Here is a 17,406-nt window from a genome sequence, read left to right as displayed (position 1 = left end):
ATGAGTAATTTTTTCTACTTTTTTGTATTTTCTAATGTTTTTTGAAAACATGTATAACTTTTATATTTTTATAAATGCTTATTTTTGCAAAAGTTTAACTAAATAGAAAATAAAAGCCTGTAGAAGAAAACTAACTTGAGTCAACAGAGAAGAACGTTGAATCTGAATTATGCCTGCCAGGATCAGACCCGAGAAATAAAAACTGCCTGATCTAATGTGCTTCTAAAATATGAGGGTCATAAAAGAAGCACTAGAAAGCGGCAAACCCTGACACACAGTTGCCCTTTGGGGTTTCTGTTCGAGGCAGTGCCGGGTGCTTAGGGCTTCTGCTCTTCACAAGGTGCTGCAGGGCAGGTGAAAGCATGGGGCCAGGAAAGGTGCTGGGCCTCTGTCTAACCACACAAGATAGGAAGGACCAGGGTTGGAACTAAGGACAGAGACTAGCAGGGCAAGGCCCACTGTGGTTATCCAAATACCCTACCCAGAGACCAGGGGACCACATGAGAGGTAGACCGGTTGGTTAGTCCTGAGTATCTCTTACCTGCAGTAGGGGCCCATAATGAAAGGTCTGATTCCACATTTGTATCCAAGGAATGCTTGTTTAAGATGCTAGTAAGCAAAGCCTGAGTTAAGCTAGAGGGGCACAGATTCAGAATCAGATGAGAGATCAGGGTGCCAGAGGAGGCCCTGAGGGCAGCCCTGCATCAAGAACCCAAATGAATAAAGAGGAAGGAACTCAAAGCCTGTGTGGCCAGAGCCAGGAGGCTGGGTTTGCTTATAGTCTCTTTTAGCAAAAGGGCTTGGGCTTTGTTAGAAGGAGCCAGAGCAGGGCCAGCAGCATTGTGTCCCCACTCCTCCCACATGGCTGCCACTTTTACCTGGTGCCAAAGTGAAGGTTTTCCTTAGGCTACTGGCCTGCCTTACTCTCTGGGGTAGGCGTGGTCCACCACTGGAAGGCTACTACTTTTTTTTTTTTTTTTTAACACCCACAAGAAAATCTTGGATAGTTTTGCTTTCATCAAGCCAGTGCCCCAATGTTTAGGTCAATAAATGTTTAAGAATCTATTTTTAGCATATTTTTCATGTGTTTGTTTTAAGAACATTGTTTTCTAATCTTGACATTTGTAATTAAATATTGTCACAAGGGAAAAGTTACCCAAGTAAATTTTGTGCTTTTTGTAAAATGCAACTCTGGAACCACAAAATCAGCTCTACCATATCCATCCAGTGGCCTTATCACCTCCTGAACACCTCTGGCACTTCTGTCTCATCTGACACTCAGGAATATAAGGGCCTACACACCAAAGACCAGTTCTCAGAGACACCTGAAATACAAGGTCACCTCTGTGAATATTCTTGTGTCAGACTTTGAAGAAAATCACCTGCAACAAAGTTGACTTAGTAGGAGTCTCAGGGTCACAGATGAGAAGGATGCAAGGAAGGCCTCCCTGGCTGCAGCTGTCCCCAGCCTGCCTCCCCTGCCACAACTGGGATGCTGCCATGTGCCAGCATCCATTAGGACCTAGAGGGTGCTCCAAAAGAGGACACTTCAGCCATTTACTCAAGCCAGAAGCCATGGGGTCCTTTTTCACTGCTTTGGTCTTTCTCTTACCATCCACCCCACCCACATCCAGTCTGCCAGTAAGTCATCTTGGCTTTGCTTTCTAAATCTCTCTGAATCTGTCCCCTTCCTTATCACCTTGAGCACTGTGGCAGGGGTTCCAGCTGCTGTCTCTTGCCTGAACTAATTCAGAGGCCTCCTGGCTGTTCTTCCAGCTTTGGCTCTTGCCCATTTATCTTCTCCCCACATGGCAGTCAGAAGGAGCCTTCTAAATCTTAAACTAGGTCTTATCTCTCTTTTAAAATTCTCCAGTCTCTCATCAGAACAAAAGCCAAAAGCCTTTAAAATGGGATGCCCCCTCCTCTCTGCTTTCTCTTTCTTCTGCTAGAGACCCATGGAATCCAGAGCCAACTTGGAAACAGACTTGCTTCTCTTGCTGAAGCATCTTTGCTCATGTGGAGATCACTTATGATGAGCTCTCTCCTGTGCAACAGCTCCCATCTTCAGCTTCTGTGGCCTTAATCCACTAAGCTCAAGTTTTGCTACCCACCTCTTCCTAATGCCATTCCAGTCTGGGCCTGTTCCTGGAGCTCTAGGGAAACTCTACTTCCTGCCTCAAGAAGCACGCGTTGAGAGAAGAATGTTGTGCAGAGTACAGGCCGACTTTCTTTAGCAGAGCCTTAATACTACTTAGGAATTCTTTTACTAATTGCTAAGGTAGCTATTCCAGACCTTTATTCCTAGGCTTCACCTTTCTGTGCTGCTTCTCATCCCTCTTTCATTCAAGACCCACCATTCTCCTCTGGTAACTTTCATTTCTCCTTCTTGGAAACCAGAGAGCATCCAGTTGGATCTACTTGATCAACTTTCCTCTCTGCCTTTCCCCTCTCTTTCTGCAATAATAATGCCCCTGTTGCAACCTGAGTTTAAACCCTGTGTTCTCTGGATCTTTTAATGGCATCAGTGACAACCAAGCTACCCAGACTTTAAAGTGGCCAGCCTTCTTCACATCTACTACCTCTAAGAGTTCTACATTCTAGCAGGGCTACCTTTGTGGTGGGCCTCTCTAATCAGTCCTCTCTTTCTGTACCACTGCCACCATCCCAGTTCACATCTTTGCCATCTTATCCTGGGACCAGTGGTATAGACTGTGACCTCTATTCTGTTTCCTTAGTGATCATCCTCTTACTCAACTTCCTCTGACTGCATGTGATAATTAGCCCCAAAAGTCTGATCTCTAGAGTCTGATATAAAAGACCTCCACCCTCTGTGACCATTTGCCATCCATCCTCCAGCCCCCTCCATCTCTCCTCTTGCTACTGAAGGATTCATTTGGCTTAAGAGGGAGCCACAAGGCTTCCAAGACTTCTCATGTGCTCCATCCTCTTCCTTGAAGATGCTTCCCCTCAACTCTGCCAACAAGGATGCAGCTTATGCTTTGAGATGCAGCTATGATGCCACTTCTTCACGAGAGTCAGGGATAGTCACTCATCCACCCACTCAGTATGCTGGGGATACTTGCTGTCTTCACATACTGTATAAGGTATTGAAGATATGAAATTAATAGCCCCAAACAGAAATGGTAGTGATCTCCTGGTGATGGGTGAATAGATTTTTAATTTTTCTTTTTCCCACCCATATTTGTAAAGTTTCCTATAATGAATTCATAATACCAATTAGAAAAGTAAAAAAATATTTTGATTTTTTTTTCTTTTATTTTAAGTAAGCAAATGAGAGATGCTGGATTATGTTTGTAGGCTGAGTGGTAAGGTGAACAGACAAGACAAGGGAGAAGAGATAGATTTGGGGAGTCTCTCATCCTAAATGGAGTGAATATGGGGTGGGGGAGTGGGATGCCCTAGATTTTGAGAAGGTGCTTAGATGGAAGGGCATTGTCCTCCCTGTCAGAATCCGTTTTCCCATCTTTCCACCCCCTCAGCACCTGTCCTCTTTCCCTGGACTTTAGAGCCATTTGTGCACAGATCTGTTATCCTGCAAGATTATAAACTCCTTATAAGCAGTACCATTCCTGAGTTTTTACCTCTCCGCCCATAGTACAGTGCCCATACCCAGAAAATGCTGAAAATATTTCATACAGTGATTTGCACACCTGTTTATTCTTTCTGCCTTGTTAGAAAGGTGGTCTCTTGGTAAGCATTGCATCCACAGCAACCTTCCCCACTTTGCAAGCCAAGTGCTGAGGGTTGAACAAAGCCTCAAACTACCCCATTCAGCTTCTGCACAATCCTGCTGTCCCCATAATGACCCCTGTAGAGTTTCATGTCCTGCTGCTGGCCTGCCATCTGCCACTGCTAGGAATCTTGTGAAACTTGAAAAATAAAATGCTGGTCAGGTACAGTGGTGCACACCTGTAATCCCAGCAACTCAGGAGGCTGGGGCAAGAGGATCTCAAGTTCAAGGCCAGCCTGGACAATTTAGCAAGACCCTGTCTTAAAATAAAAAGGGCTGGGGAAGTAAGTCAGTGGTAGAGTGCCCCTGGGTTCAATCCCCAGGATTGCCAAAAGAAAAAGAAAAAATTCTATGCTCTCCCTGGGTCATCATGGTCTGTAGCAAGGCTTGTGTGTAGTATCATGCAACCTGGGGCTTCAGTTGGTGGTAAGAAGCAGAGCACTCACTGGTTGATGTGTTTCATCCTCGGACGCTGTAGTGGAAACCTTGCCCATGCAGCTTCCCATGAGACAATAGCTTCAAAAACTGGTTCTGAGAATAAGGAGAAAGTTCCCAGAATATCTATCTTTAGTCATTACCAGAGGCGGAGCAGAATTGTTTTATTTCAGGCCTGTAGCAACAGCTCTGGGACAAGGGTGCTTTGGGAAGAACTTTGCTGTGTTCTGTGCCCTGCATGTCCCATTTCCAAATGAAGGCACAATGAGATGGCTTACCTAAGGTCACTTCAGGGGAATCACAGAACTGAACTGAACAGATTTTGCTTGGACTTAAAATAAGAATTCAAAATGAAATATTTTCAAGAAATGAAACAAAGTAAGACATTTATTATTTATAAGATGGTCATGCCAGGAGGTAAAAATTCCTTTTAATCAGCTTTTCTCCCACGTTTTGATGTTATTAACAGTGGGTTTGACTTGAACCTGAAGACATGGCTCCTGAGTATCAGAAAGAACAGAGTGGGCTGTCCTGGGCTCTAAAACAAGTGCACTCCCACTTTCCTTCCTTGCTTTCTCCCCCTAGCCTCCAGTTCCCTTCCCACACCCTCAGGCCTCTCAAAGATGAGCTTTAAGGATTCCTCCCACTGCCCTGTGGGAAAGGGGATGCTTTCAAGGCCCGCTCGGGCATAGCACCCTCATCCACTGTTACCAGAATGAAATTCCTGCCTCAGCACCATCAGAGCCTCTGGGATCTCCTCACGTTTCCTGCGGCTCTCAGGGTTTGGTGTGCCAGGCAAACAATTCGAGGAAACTTCCTCCACTTCCTTCCTCAGAAGTTTAGACAGCTGTCAACAGGTCAGAATGGGAAGGGACCTGGTTCTAGCCCTCAGGACCAGTGGGCAAGCTCAATGGCAGGCCACCTTGGAGAGCAGAAGAGTGCTCAGTACACTTAGGCATTTTTTGCTATACAAATAAATCTTGGAGAGAATTCTAGCACATAAACAAACTGACTTAGGAACTAAAACAGGCTGACAGACATGAGGCCCTCTGCAGCCTGTGCCCTGGGCAGAGGGTTCTGGTGGGCCTCTGCATGCTTCCTCTGGGACCCCGACAGTGCAGCCATGGAACACTCCAGGATGTGGCCTCTGTGTGCCAATACGGAGCAAGTGAGCTCTCAGGTATAAATGGAGCTTGCTGCTGCTGGGGCACAAGTCTTGCTAGTTACAACTTCATCTTAGCCTGGTGGCTCTCTTTGTTTTGGGGAAGTTTTATATTTGTTTGATTGGTTAGTTGTTATTTTTGTTTGTTGTTGTTTGGTAGTAGGAATTCAACCCAGGGACACTTTACCACTGAGCTCTATCCCCAGGCTTTTTTTTTTTTTTTTTTTGCTTGTGGGAGGGGCAGGGTCTTGCTAAGTTGCTGAGGCTAGCCTTGAACTTGAACTTTGAACTTGCAGTTCTCCTGCCTCAGTCTCCCAAGTCACTAGGATTGCAGGTATGCTCAGGCTCTCATGTTTTTTAAGAAAAACCTGGGTCTCACCCCATCACATTGGGCCTACTACGGGGGTGGGCCTAGTGGAAGAGTCCCCTACTCCTCAGCTACCCCCCAGCCTCTGCCTGCTGCTTCCAAGGCCTTCACTAGGCAGTCCTTCCTTTGACCTGCCCCTTGCTGTCTTCCAGCCCTCCTCTTTCTGCCCACTTCTTTGTCAGATGCTTTCTTCTTGGCACATTTGGCTTCTCTTTTACCCACCCCTTTTCCCGCCGTTGCCACTCAAACAGCCTGGTTTTGCTTCAGTCAGGAAAATGTTTCTTTCTAAGATGTCTTTTGAACTAAACATTTTATAGATGGGACTCAGAGTTGCTGCAGAAGTGATTTTACATCTTATTATTTAAAATTATAAATTAACCCCATTAGCAGTTTTTAGAACCAGAGGTGTCTTACTAAGGGGCTGACATTTTTCAGAGGATAAGTTTTAAAATACATTTGAATGGTATTAGGACACAGTGTTCAAAGGTTTCCTCACACCGTTGTCTCTTTAAACTATAGAAAGTTGATATGCATTTGAGGTACATTTGCTTCTTTATTTCACATCTCTCGCTTTTCTATTTTATGACATTCAGCTGAAATATAAGAAAAAATAGACTTTGAATCTAAGCCTTTGGTTGTGGATCTGCCCATGGCTGCCACTTGGGAGCTTGTGTGACTCTCAGGAAGTCTGTTTTCTCAGCTGTTGAACAGGCTGAATAAGGGACTCCCCCTCCCCCGCCTGTGTGGGATGTCAGGGTCTGGGACTGAGGGTGCTGGGCTGTTTCAGTCTTCCTGGATGTAGAGGTGCCATGCACAGTGGATGGTGTGGGCTCCTAGTTGGCCCAGGGTTTTCCCAGCAATACCCTGCAGTCAGGGCCGACTCTGTTAACCTGACATTCTCAGCACTAGTGTCTCAGAGTGTGTGCAGCAAACTTGCTGCCTGCCGCAGGAGTGGTCCGAGTCCTGTGATTCCGCAGAAGCAGGACATGATCTTCTTCTGAAGGGTTTTGTTTATGCATCTCCTCGTGGCTTTTTAACTTTTTCCATGAAAAACCCTTTGTCCTTTTGTCTTCTGCCACTGGCCCTGGTTATGGACTGGGCGTTGATGTGAGTACAGTTTCCAAATTGGAAATTAATGAGGTGTTCCCTCCAGAGAGGCCTGCCTTCCACGCTGGGGCTGGCTGCTCCTGGTCCCCTCTGGGTGGATCTTTGCTTTCCCGCTGCAGCTGCCACAGGCATCCTTCCTTCCCAGAGGTGGTTTCAGGCCGCTTTTCCTAGCCTCATAATTATTTTAGTGACTGTCAGGTGTGACTCCAGGCCTCCTCCTCAACCCTTTGTATGTTTAAAAAGAAGATCAGGGCAGATTTCCAGAGATGCAGCTGTGAGGGGAGGGCTGAAGCCAGGGGAAAGAGCTTCAGGAAACACCAACTCAGGCCCCAGCTTGGCAGCATCCAGGTGTGTTGTTGGGAAGGGACTTCTGCCTTGACTGAGAAGGAAGCAAAAGAGCAGAGGTGCCCATTGGACAGGGAGCGGTACTTCAGGTGAACTGCATGTGCCGCCAGGATGGCAGTAAACAAGCTGGGGGCGGGGGCATCTGATTTGGGAAAGGGCCAGGTAATGAACTTTAAGAACTCCCCGAGATTACATGAAGCCCCTGGTCAGGGCTCAGCAATCAGAGGGTTCAGCGAGAGCGACAAAGGTATGCATGGAGAGCGACAAAGGTGTGCATAGGCTTGGGGTACCTCACGTAGCTTGCTGCCAAATTTCATGCACATGTTGTGGGGTGAATCTCATCAGGGCTCTCATTAGATTCTAAAGCAGTTCGTGGCCCCACAGCTTAGGTGAAAACAAATGCCCCTTAGGGTGCTGAGGTCACCTGCTCAGAGCATCCTCTAGGGAAAAAGAACACAGACCCCGGGAGGCCACACACCTTGTGACCTGGGCACAGGAAGGAATCCACGAGGCCACTTGTGACCTGTGAGAAAGAGAGGCGTGGCGTGGGGTGGAAGCTAGATTCCCTGAGCGAGTGGAAGACAGGCTGTCTAACAAACACAATATGGACACACGGGAGGAGGGACTGGATTTGGAAGGAAAGGGAGAAACGGAAGCAAGCCGACTCTCCAGGGGAAAACACTGAGACCACAAGAATGAAGAGGCCGTGGCCCTGTCATTCTAGAGGAGGTTGGAGCAGCTCTCTTCAGGAAATGTGGTGTGTAGGGCAAGCCTGGGCTGCCCTGGAAGGGGCTCCCTCCTGCACAGGGCACCCCCAGCTGTTGGACAGGACTGGATTGGCGCTGTGGGCACCCTTGCCTGCAGCACAGGAGCTCCCAAGAGCCGGCTTCAGGTCCTGCTTGCCACAGTGTAAGACTCAAATGTGCATTTGAGTTCCTCCTAGTTCTTGGAATAATCTGGAAAGCATAGTTTCAGGATTGTATTTTTTTTTTTTAAGAAAAAATTAAATGCACAACTCTCTATAGCTCTTTGCACTGAATGAATACAAGACATGAATGATTGTCATCATTCTCATCCTCCATCTCACGGCTGCCATTTTTTGACAGTGTTGATTCTTCTTTAAAGGGAGGATGTGGGCACCAGAGGGCTTTCTGTAGCCTGTCAGCTTAGCAGATGTGTCCATGAAGGCCTTGTCGGGTGGGCAGTCCTGAGCTGGGCTCTGCCCTAGAGGAGCACTTACATACAGACCTTCTGAGGGCTGTTCATGGGAGGCATCGTCTCTGAGGCTGTGAACAGAGTGGTTTGGCTGGTGAAGAGCAAGAGGGTGTTGCATGCCCAGACTTGAAGGTTCCGCTCCTGACCAATGCTCACCCCTTCTTGCATGCCCTCACCCCCAATCACTCAGCTCTGCTGCCTTCCCTTGCTTCAGAATCATGATTCTCACAGTCTGCATCTTGGAACTTTTCCACTTTCCTCAGGCCCTAGAGCCTTGAACTGTCTCCTTCATCCTTTCCTGCATAGACTGGGGCTCTCTGGTGTGAGCACTCCCTACTTCACTCTTTTTCCCCTGGGGCTCATCCCCCTCCTCCCTGCCTGCCTCCCCAGGCCTCTCTTCCCACACTGGATGGATGGCCTCCATCACCTCCATTTAACCCCAGGTCCTGTTGTTTTTCTATGTACTCAGTCTTCCTTCCATACTGGTTTCTTCTCCCTACCCTGTAAACACAACGAATGCACCCTCTGTCATGGTTCTCAACGGCTTTCCTTCTCGTCAGTCTTCTGGAAACCACCATCCACAGTAATTGCATTGCCTCTGCTTAGCCATATGCTCATCCCCCACCCAAAGCTTCCCAGACTTTTTCATATCATGACCCGTTCAAGAAGTGTCACTTTTTTAAAAAATATTTTTATTAGTCATTAATGGACCTTTATTTTATTTATTAATTATACATGGTGCTGAGAATCGAACCCAGTGCCTTACACATGCTAGGCAAGCACTCTACCACTGAGCCATAGCCCCAGCCCTGAAGTGTCACTTTTTGAGTGGCATATGGACACATGCTTGAGGCTGAGGATGATGGAGACAAAGTTCTGGCTGCCCTGAAGGCAGAGGAGCCCGGCCCAGGGTGTCCGGAGTGTGCAGTCTTTCTGACATCCCGAGTGCTAGGTGCAGTGCTGCATGCCTGGACTTCTCTTTCTTTTAATCCTCTTGACATTCAGATGGTGCTGTGTGACACTGGTGAGTTAGAGCTAAACACTGAGGTGGCACTACCTGGGTTCTGTTCCCCTTTGCCATTCTGTAGTGACATGGCCTTGGACAAATTACTTTTTTTCTCTGTGCCTTGGTTTCCTGACTGAAGAATGAGGTTCATAAACTTCCTACCTCATAGGACTGTTGGGAGAATCAGTAGCTGCCGTGTGGAAAGTGGGTCATCAGTGCCTGTCTCGTAGGAAGTGCCATTTTAAATGGTCTTGTTGCATGTCAGTGTCCTTTTTTCTAACAGTTCTCCCCCACGCCCCTTTTCCTACCACTAGACATACCTGGTCTTTTCCTTTCTGGACCCTCTTATTTTTCTTCTGTTCTCATCCTCTGGCTTCCCTGTTCCCTGCATGGGCAGGTATAGGGGAACGCAGCCCGTCTCTTCCTTCCTTGAGCCCCTGGAGGGGTGGTGCCAGCTCTCTGAACCAGACCAGCCACCATCTCAGGCCCTGAGCCAGCACCCCAGATGCCCTATAGATACCCTCATCTGGATCTCAATCTGCACCTCAGACTTGGAAGTCCCCCCAGAATTTTCATGTTTTATTTTATTTTCTTCTTAAAACCATAAAGGCTTATAGAAAATACAGAGAAATTGAAAGACTGAAATATACCTCAAAGTAATCTCTGCATTCATCAAGCTCCACCACTGAGCTGGCATAGCCCCTGGAGTCTGGGCTTTTTCCCCAGGGGACACTTGGCAATGTCTAGAGACATTTCTGGTTGTTAGCTGGGGAGGGGGGATGTTACTGGCCTCTAGTGGGTGGAGGCCAGGGATCCTGCTCAACATTTAATAATGACAGGACAGTCCCTCACAGTAAGGGATTGTTGTCCAAAACCCTGTTCTTTCTCTACATAGACATGTGGAAATTGGTTTTCCCATTGTCCACTCATCCTTCCTCCTCACCTGTGTCCTCTGCTTCTGTCCATGGCCCTACTTTCTCCCCTTTCCTTCCTCCTCAGCCATTACCAAGCCCAGACATCATCTGTCACATCTCTGGCAACTGTCCCTTCCTCCTGCCCCAAGTTATGAATTGATGACCACTCTCCTAAAACTAATGAAGAAGATTCTCACAGGCTTTTCACTCTTCGAGGTGTGTTTGGGGACCTTCGTAGACTTTGACTGCCTATCGAATTCAGCCCAGGTCTGGTAGAGTCCCAGCTGCTTGAGGGCAGCAGCAACCATGTCTGATTCAACTGTGTAACAGCATCCTGAGCACAAGGTCAAGCACTCCATAAATCTTTGTTGAGTTTGTGTGGTGAAGGCTTGAATGAAGAAAATCCTGGAAAAGCATATCCTCCCAGCTTTTTCACAATGTGTCTGTCTCTGCAGATCCTCAAGGAGTGGTTTGGCCGGACCATCATCCGCTCCTGCACCAAACTGAGCTATGAGCATGCTCAGAGCATGATTGAAAGCCCATCTGAGAAGATCCCTGAGGAGGAGCTGCCCCCCATCTCCCCAGAACACAGCAGCGAGGAAGTGCACCAGGCGGTCCTGAACCTGCACGGAATCGCAAAACAGCTTCGCCAACAGCGCTTTGTGGATGGCGCACTGCGTTTGGATCAGGTCAGTGTGTTTTGTTCAGTGCAGCCGTAAAGTTTGACTCATTCCTGAAGCCAGTGGGATGAGGCAGCATGGCAGTCTTTGTCTCTCCTGGCTTTTCCCCAGGCATTCCACCACACTGTGCTGCTCTCCCACCCACCCTCCAGACTCCACAGGCATGAGGCCTGGTGACACAGTCACAGAAAAGGATGGTGTCTGTGCAGGTAGCTCTGCAAGCAAACCACTGCTGTTTTCTGTGGAGAGGCTGTGCCTGGGATTTGATCCTCACTTCAGGTTCTTAGTTTGAATCCCTTCTCATGAAGGCAAGAACTGAAGACACCCATGTTTAGGAAGTAGCTGGCCAGTGTGTGATTGTGAGGGTCAAAAAACAGTATGTCATTTTTTTTAATATTATGTGGATTTTTTAGCTTAATTTTATTTTTTTATTTTTATATGGTGCTGAGGATCAAACCCAGTGCCTCACACATGCTAGGCAAGGGCTCTACCACTGAGCCCCAGCCCCAGCCCCCCCCTTCTTATTCCTCAAAGAGAGTTATTTGTTTAACATCTGAAGAAGTAGGGAAGAGAGGGGCCTGGAGAATGTTGGCTGTTGAAGCAAACAGTGGCTGCAGTCGCAGTGAATCTGACACTGTCAGCCCACTGGGACTTAGGCAGCTGTCACTTGGATCAGGTAAATTTCCATATTCCAGAGTTGATAACAGCTAGGACCCAGGAATTCTCTCTTCATTGCTTGTCAGCACATTACAAGAGTGGAGCTTATGTTTTATATCATGGAATCTTTTTTCATTTGTATTTCTGACCCACACTTTCCTCCCCAGGCCATTGTGTGCTGTGGAATTGTCTCCATGTGTCTTAAAAATGGAGTGGGTAGCAGCAAGATCACTGGGATTGCCTGAGGGATCTGCTTATCAGACCATTAGCATAGCTTACCCTGCAGAGACTTCTTTCCCCAGCCCTGCTTTAAGACCTTGCAGTGGAGGTTCTGATTTCATCCTACCTTCTGCCACAATCCTGCATGACTGCTTCCTAGCAGGCATTGCAAATAGGTGCTGCCCCAACCTAATAGTAAGGTCTCAGGACCTGGATGATCAGACCTGCCTGTGCTTGCAGTCAGAGCAGCTCCTTGAACTCTCCTGCCCTTCTGCATGCTCAGGGGAGATGATAGGCAGAATAGCAGGAGGAGGACATGAGCTGGAGGAAGAGGGACTAAGGCATAGGAGACTGCAGCAGGGCTCCGTGCTTCCTGCAAATCCCCAAGGCACTCTAATTGCCACCCCCAGCACCCCCTGGATTCTTGCTTCCTGGATATCAGTCCTGCACTAGGCCCTTGGGCCACCTCCTGAATCTCCCTTTGTATATCTCTAGTAATGTCCCCTTTCTAGAAGCCTCTACCTCTGCTCACCCTGGGATCCCATTCACTGGGATCTTCCCCACCTTCCTTTCATCTCGCTCCACATTCCCTCCCTGAATGGACTCTTCTGCTCTCCTGGTTTTAACTCTCAGCTGCATGGATACTAATGATGCCCTGACCTTCCTCCTCAGCTCCAGTTCAGCCTTTCTGCTGCCTCCTGGTTTTTTTTTTGTTTGTTTGTTTGTTTGTTTTTTGTTTTGTTTTGTTTTTTTGGTGTGTGTGTGTGTGTGTGAGTGGGCAAGTTTTGTTTGTGTTTTGTGTGAGTTGGTTGGTTTGTTTTCCAGTTCTGGGGATTGAACCAGGGCCTCATGCATGCTAGGCAAGTGCTTTACCACTGAGCCCTCCAGCCCTTTTCTGTTTTGAGTCATGGTCTCATTAGTTGCGCAGCCAGCCTTGAACTTGCAAACCTCCTGTCTCAGCCTCCCAAGTTGCTGGAATTTGGCGCCACCACGCCTGGCTCCACTTGTCTTCTTAAAACTCACTGCCTGGATGCTCACAGCCATCTCACCAGCACTCCCCTTCCTCTGTGCACAGCAGTGCCTGGTGCTCATGGCTGCCCTCACGCTGTTTAGCACCTCTTCCTTCCATGATCAGGGGAATTGTGCATATGTCCCTGAACCTAGGTGATTCCAGCACTTGTCATGCATTGTTGTAATTAAATATAAATAACTATCTAGTTTACCTAAATATTAGGTCAAGTAATTGAATACAATCATAAAAAAGAAATGTGTTGTTTTTGTAAAAACTAAGTTAAATATTTTGGAAAGATTTGGATGAGTGTTTGAAAATTCTGTTTTTGCTGGGTACGGTGGCACGTGCCTGTAATCCCAGCTACTAGGAAACCTGAGGAGCAGGATCTCAAGTTCCAGGCCAGCCTGGGCAACTTAGCAAGACTCCCTGTTTCAAAATAAAATTAAATAAAAGGACTGGGGATGTAGCTCAGTGATAGAGCAGTTGCCAACTGTGCTCAGCCTGGGTTCCATCTCTAGTACTATCAAAAATAAATAAATAAATAAACATTCTGTAGGTGAGACAACTGTACAAGTGCAGGGGAAATCCTAAAATTCAAGAATCATTCTGTATTCAAATTGCTTTACAAATGGCTTAAACTGTAAGTAAAAGACAATAAATTGAGTGTAGTTCATTCAGAAAAGACTGTGGAAATCTAATTAGCATATACTTTTTAAAAAGGCTTACTTTTTCAACAATAGTAAATGAATGTGCACTTATATAAATTAAACCAAAACACAAAATTATATGTGTGTGTGTGTGTGTTTATGTATATGTATATATATAATCTGTTCTACATGTTTCCCTTCTTTACCTGACTTCTAGAATAACTCATCAAGTGCTACTCAGTCACACCAACTATGCGGGTTTCTGGTATAACAGAGACATTACCCCATCAGGTTGATGTAAAGTTCAATTGGATTAAGTGTGTGAAATACTCAACAAACTGGAAAAGACTGCCGGGTGACCTCAGTTCGCAGCAGTAGGAGAGGTGTGATGGTGAAGACAGGGAACCTTCACAGATTATTGATAAATTGTCGGCATGTCCAAGAATCCACATTTTATTGCTGAAAATGACTTTTGATATCTAAACCTCAATGGCCTTTTCAATTTATAAATTAGAAAGCTGAGACCCCCAAAGGCAAAACATCCAAATAGCTCTTTGTTCAGTTTCTCTCCATTTATACCATGCTGACTTAAGAAAAAAAAAGTTTTCCTTTAAAGTGGGAGAAAAAACACTCTCAAAAGTCCTAATTAGGTTCCAGTTAATTAAGGTCTGAAAATAACGAATTTGCATCCTTGGAGTTTATTCCTTGGTTTTCCAGAAAACAAGTCTGGGGGACCCCAGCTTTAGAAGGAGGAGACATCAATCTCCCACAGCCAGGGACACTGGTGAGATCGTTTATAAATCAGCTAAATGGCCCCATTCAGAAGTCACTGCATTTGTCCTCCTGTCCTTACTGCCTGCTTTTGCCCTCACAAAAATCCATTTTTCCTTGGTGCTGTTTGAGTAGTCTACTGTTTGGAGTTGTTCTCTGAAGCTTTTTTGCCCCAGTTCACAATGTCCACGTTTTGGGTGGTGGCCTAAAAAATACATCCTTTTACAAAAGTTAGCTCAATTAGAGAGGAGACACCATCCATGTCACACATTAGGCCCATGGGTCCAGGATAAATCAGCCAAACCAGAAGTTTCACCTTTCTAAGTAGTGGGTTTGCCCTTGAGATGAATAAGGGTGGAGTACATGTCTCTAATCTGGTGCCTGTTGTGGAGTCTGGGACAGAAACTATGATAACCTCAGAAAAGCAGAGCAGCGTGACCACTGGGTGTTCCCCAGTCAAGGGGAACAGAGTGCAACTGCCTCAACCTTGTCTGAGCTGGTGAGCCTCAGCCTGGGGCCTCCTGTTCCTGACTCCACCATGCAATCAGATAATAGCAAACTTGCTGTGTCCTGTGATGGGAAATGCACTGGGCAGCAGTGCCTACCAGGTGGGATGCCCGCTCCAGATGTCTCTTTCCTGGAGCTCAGACCTGGTTCCAGATAGGGTTTTGCAATGAAATGACTACCCAAAAGCAAATGCAGGCCTCAGATGCAGTCTTGTGCTTTTCAGTTGAATGAGTTAAATGATGTCCTTTCCATGTTTTCCATCTCCACGTTTGCTGCCATCATGATAACACAGGGACTTAACAAAGATGCTTATTCTAGGTTGTTTATAACATGTATCTCCTATTTCTTAAAAGGAGGCTGCCATAAGGTTGCCCAGACATTTTTTTATATTTATAGTAAAAAAAATAATAAAAATCACAATGGTTTATAATCTCATCTGCATCTTGAGCTTTGGGAGAGAACAAAAACTTAGGAACAGTCTATAGTTTTGGGAGACTCAAGCTTTCTGGGGCTTTCTCCCCAGCCTCTCTGTTCAGTCAGGTGACAGCACCTCCCGGAAGGCTGCTGAGGTGAGAACTTCTATGGTTACGCCTGGGGCCTGTGGGAGCCCTACCCCCCCGCAGGGGTCATGGGGCAGAGTTGAAGCAATTTCTGAATTCAGAGGGTGTTTGAAGTTGGGTGAGGTACCCTGTTGTTTCCATCTTCTGAGGCAAATTCCTCCAAACTAAAGGAGGCTGTAGCTTTCCTAAATTCTCAGCTGCATCTCATATAAATCCTACTTGAGACAATTTTGAAGCCCAGACTTCAGGAAGTTTCTTTGTAGACTTGATTGTAAAGCTGACCTTGTTAATGGAGATCACTTAATACTCTGGGACCCAAGCTGCTATGGAATGCTGTTGTGGATGACCTTGACCTAGCCTAGTCTTTAAATCAGGGGTTGGCAGACTTGTTAAAGGGCCAGAGAAAATGATTTGGGCTCACAGGCCATATGATCTCTGTGTTGCTCCTCAGCCCTGCCATGTCCACGTGCTTTAAATGAATGAAGGTGGTTGTGATCCCATAAAACTTGAAGGACTTGAATTTCATACCGTTGTCACATGTATGAAATATTATTCTCCCTTTGATTATTTTTCAACCATTTAAAAATGTAAAGCTTATTTTTGGCACCTGAATGGTTGAAAAGCAGTTTTGGCCTGTGGGTCCACACGTTGCTGATGACCCCTGCTTAAATGAAGGGCAAGCAGTTCAGCCCTATCACCCAGTGAGCTTTTAGCAGCTCATCATCACTTCCCTGGGAAGCCAGGCTGGGTAATGGAGAACAGTTGTGCTATGTTAGCTCCCAGGATGGTTTCTTGCAATTAAGTAAATTATTCCTTTGATTAGTACCATGTTTAGCAGGTCTGATTGGAGGATGGCAGTAGAAGGACAAATCTGTTCAGCACCAGCTCCCTTGCTCTATTTACCAGCACAGGTCGCTTTAATCAGCCTGAAGCCAAAGGATCAGTGGCTCTCATTAACCCCTCTGCAGGCTCCTCCCAGCCAGGGTAGGGCCCCCATGCCTTCCTGGCTGACTGACTGCGGGGACTGCTCTTGACAGAACAGGCTCTGGGGAGGCTGGGTGGCTTTTCCCGCACCCGCCCCAATGCTGAAAGCAGTGTGTCTCATACGATCTGGTTCTGTTCCTTCCCTTCTACACAGCAGCTCTCCAGAAGTGAGTGTCCCAGCTCTCTGCTGATTATGATGAGGAAGGGCACTTTCACACCATCTGACTCTTAGTCTCATTGATATGTCATGAGTAAAACACAAGAGTAAGCTGCTGACCAGGAGGCATGCTTTTTAGAGAGTCCATCCCTCAGCATGTCTTCAGAAAGCTTTGATTGGGGGCCTAGTGTGCTGGGTGCTAAACATGTAAAGATGAAGGAATAAGACTCAGACCCAGTTCTTAAGGTTGTGATGGAGCCTGAAGAAGACCAGAAAAGAATGCTGTGTGGGACAACCCACACAAGGGGTACTGCCTTGGAGAGGTTGGCCTGGGGTGAGCATGATCTCCCAGCAGAGGCTCTAGAAAGACCCAAGGGACCAGCCCAGCTGCAGAGGCCAGCAGAGTGCAGGCGCAGGCACAGAGGGGCAAGAGATGGAAGACTGTTCCAGTTGTGTGGTGTAGAGCGTAGAGAGGGTGAAGCTAGAAAAAGGGGAAGGGGCTAGGCCTTGAAGACTGCAGGAACGAGGTGGAGCGCCATGAAACCATTATCAGGCAGGTTGGGCAAGGGGTAACCATTTGGGGGCCAGCAGCATAGAAGCGGTTATGGAGCTGTATAAGGAAGGACCTCTCGAGGGAGGGCTCGGCCAACACTGGACTTGAAGCCTAGACAGGCGAGACAGGAGGGTGGGAATCACCAGAATCATCAGCCAAGACCCCACGTTCGCCTCTGCCCTGCTTCTGCCTCCAGAAAGAAAGCTTTCTAATAGACTATAGCAATTTAGAGAATAGAAGAGTATAAAGAAGAAACTAAAATCACCTGAAATCCCATTTCCAAGAAATAACCACTGTTATTATTTTGGTGTGAATTCTTTTTATTTTTGGAGGTATATACTATCATTTCTCGTGGAT

General features: G+C 46.8%; 1 protein-coding gene across 9 annotated transcripts in view; it reads left to right on the top strand.

Annotated features, from left to right (window-relative positions):
* Positions 1–17,406, top strand: part of Dis3l2 (DIS3 like 3'-5' exoribonuclease 2) — a 332,047-nt gene that overhangs the window by 256,570 nt on the left and 58,071 nt on the right. For all 9 annotated transcript variants that reach the window (XR_011709223.1, XR_011709224.1, XR_011709225.1 and 6 more), the window contains exon 13: positions 10,758–10,991. Coding sequence is in view for 6 of the 9 variants with exons in the window: in XM_071619543.1 (XP_071475644.1) it covers positions 10,758–10,991 (234 nt within the window). In the remaining 3 variants the exon portion in view is untranslated. The remainder of the gene's footprint in view (positions 1–10,757; positions 10,992–17,406) is intronic.

This window comes from Marmota flaviventris, chromosome 11 (assembly GCF_047511675.1).
Source record: "Marmota flaviventris isolate mMarFla1 chromosome 11, mMarFla1.hap1, whole genome shotgun sequence".
Taxonomy (NCBI): Eukaryota; Metazoa; Chordata; class Mammalia; order Rodentia; family Sciuridae; genus Marmota; species Marmota flaviventris.
The sequence above is the reverse complement of the archived record's forward strand: the minus strand, read 5'-3'. Positions and strand labels throughout refer to the sequence as shown.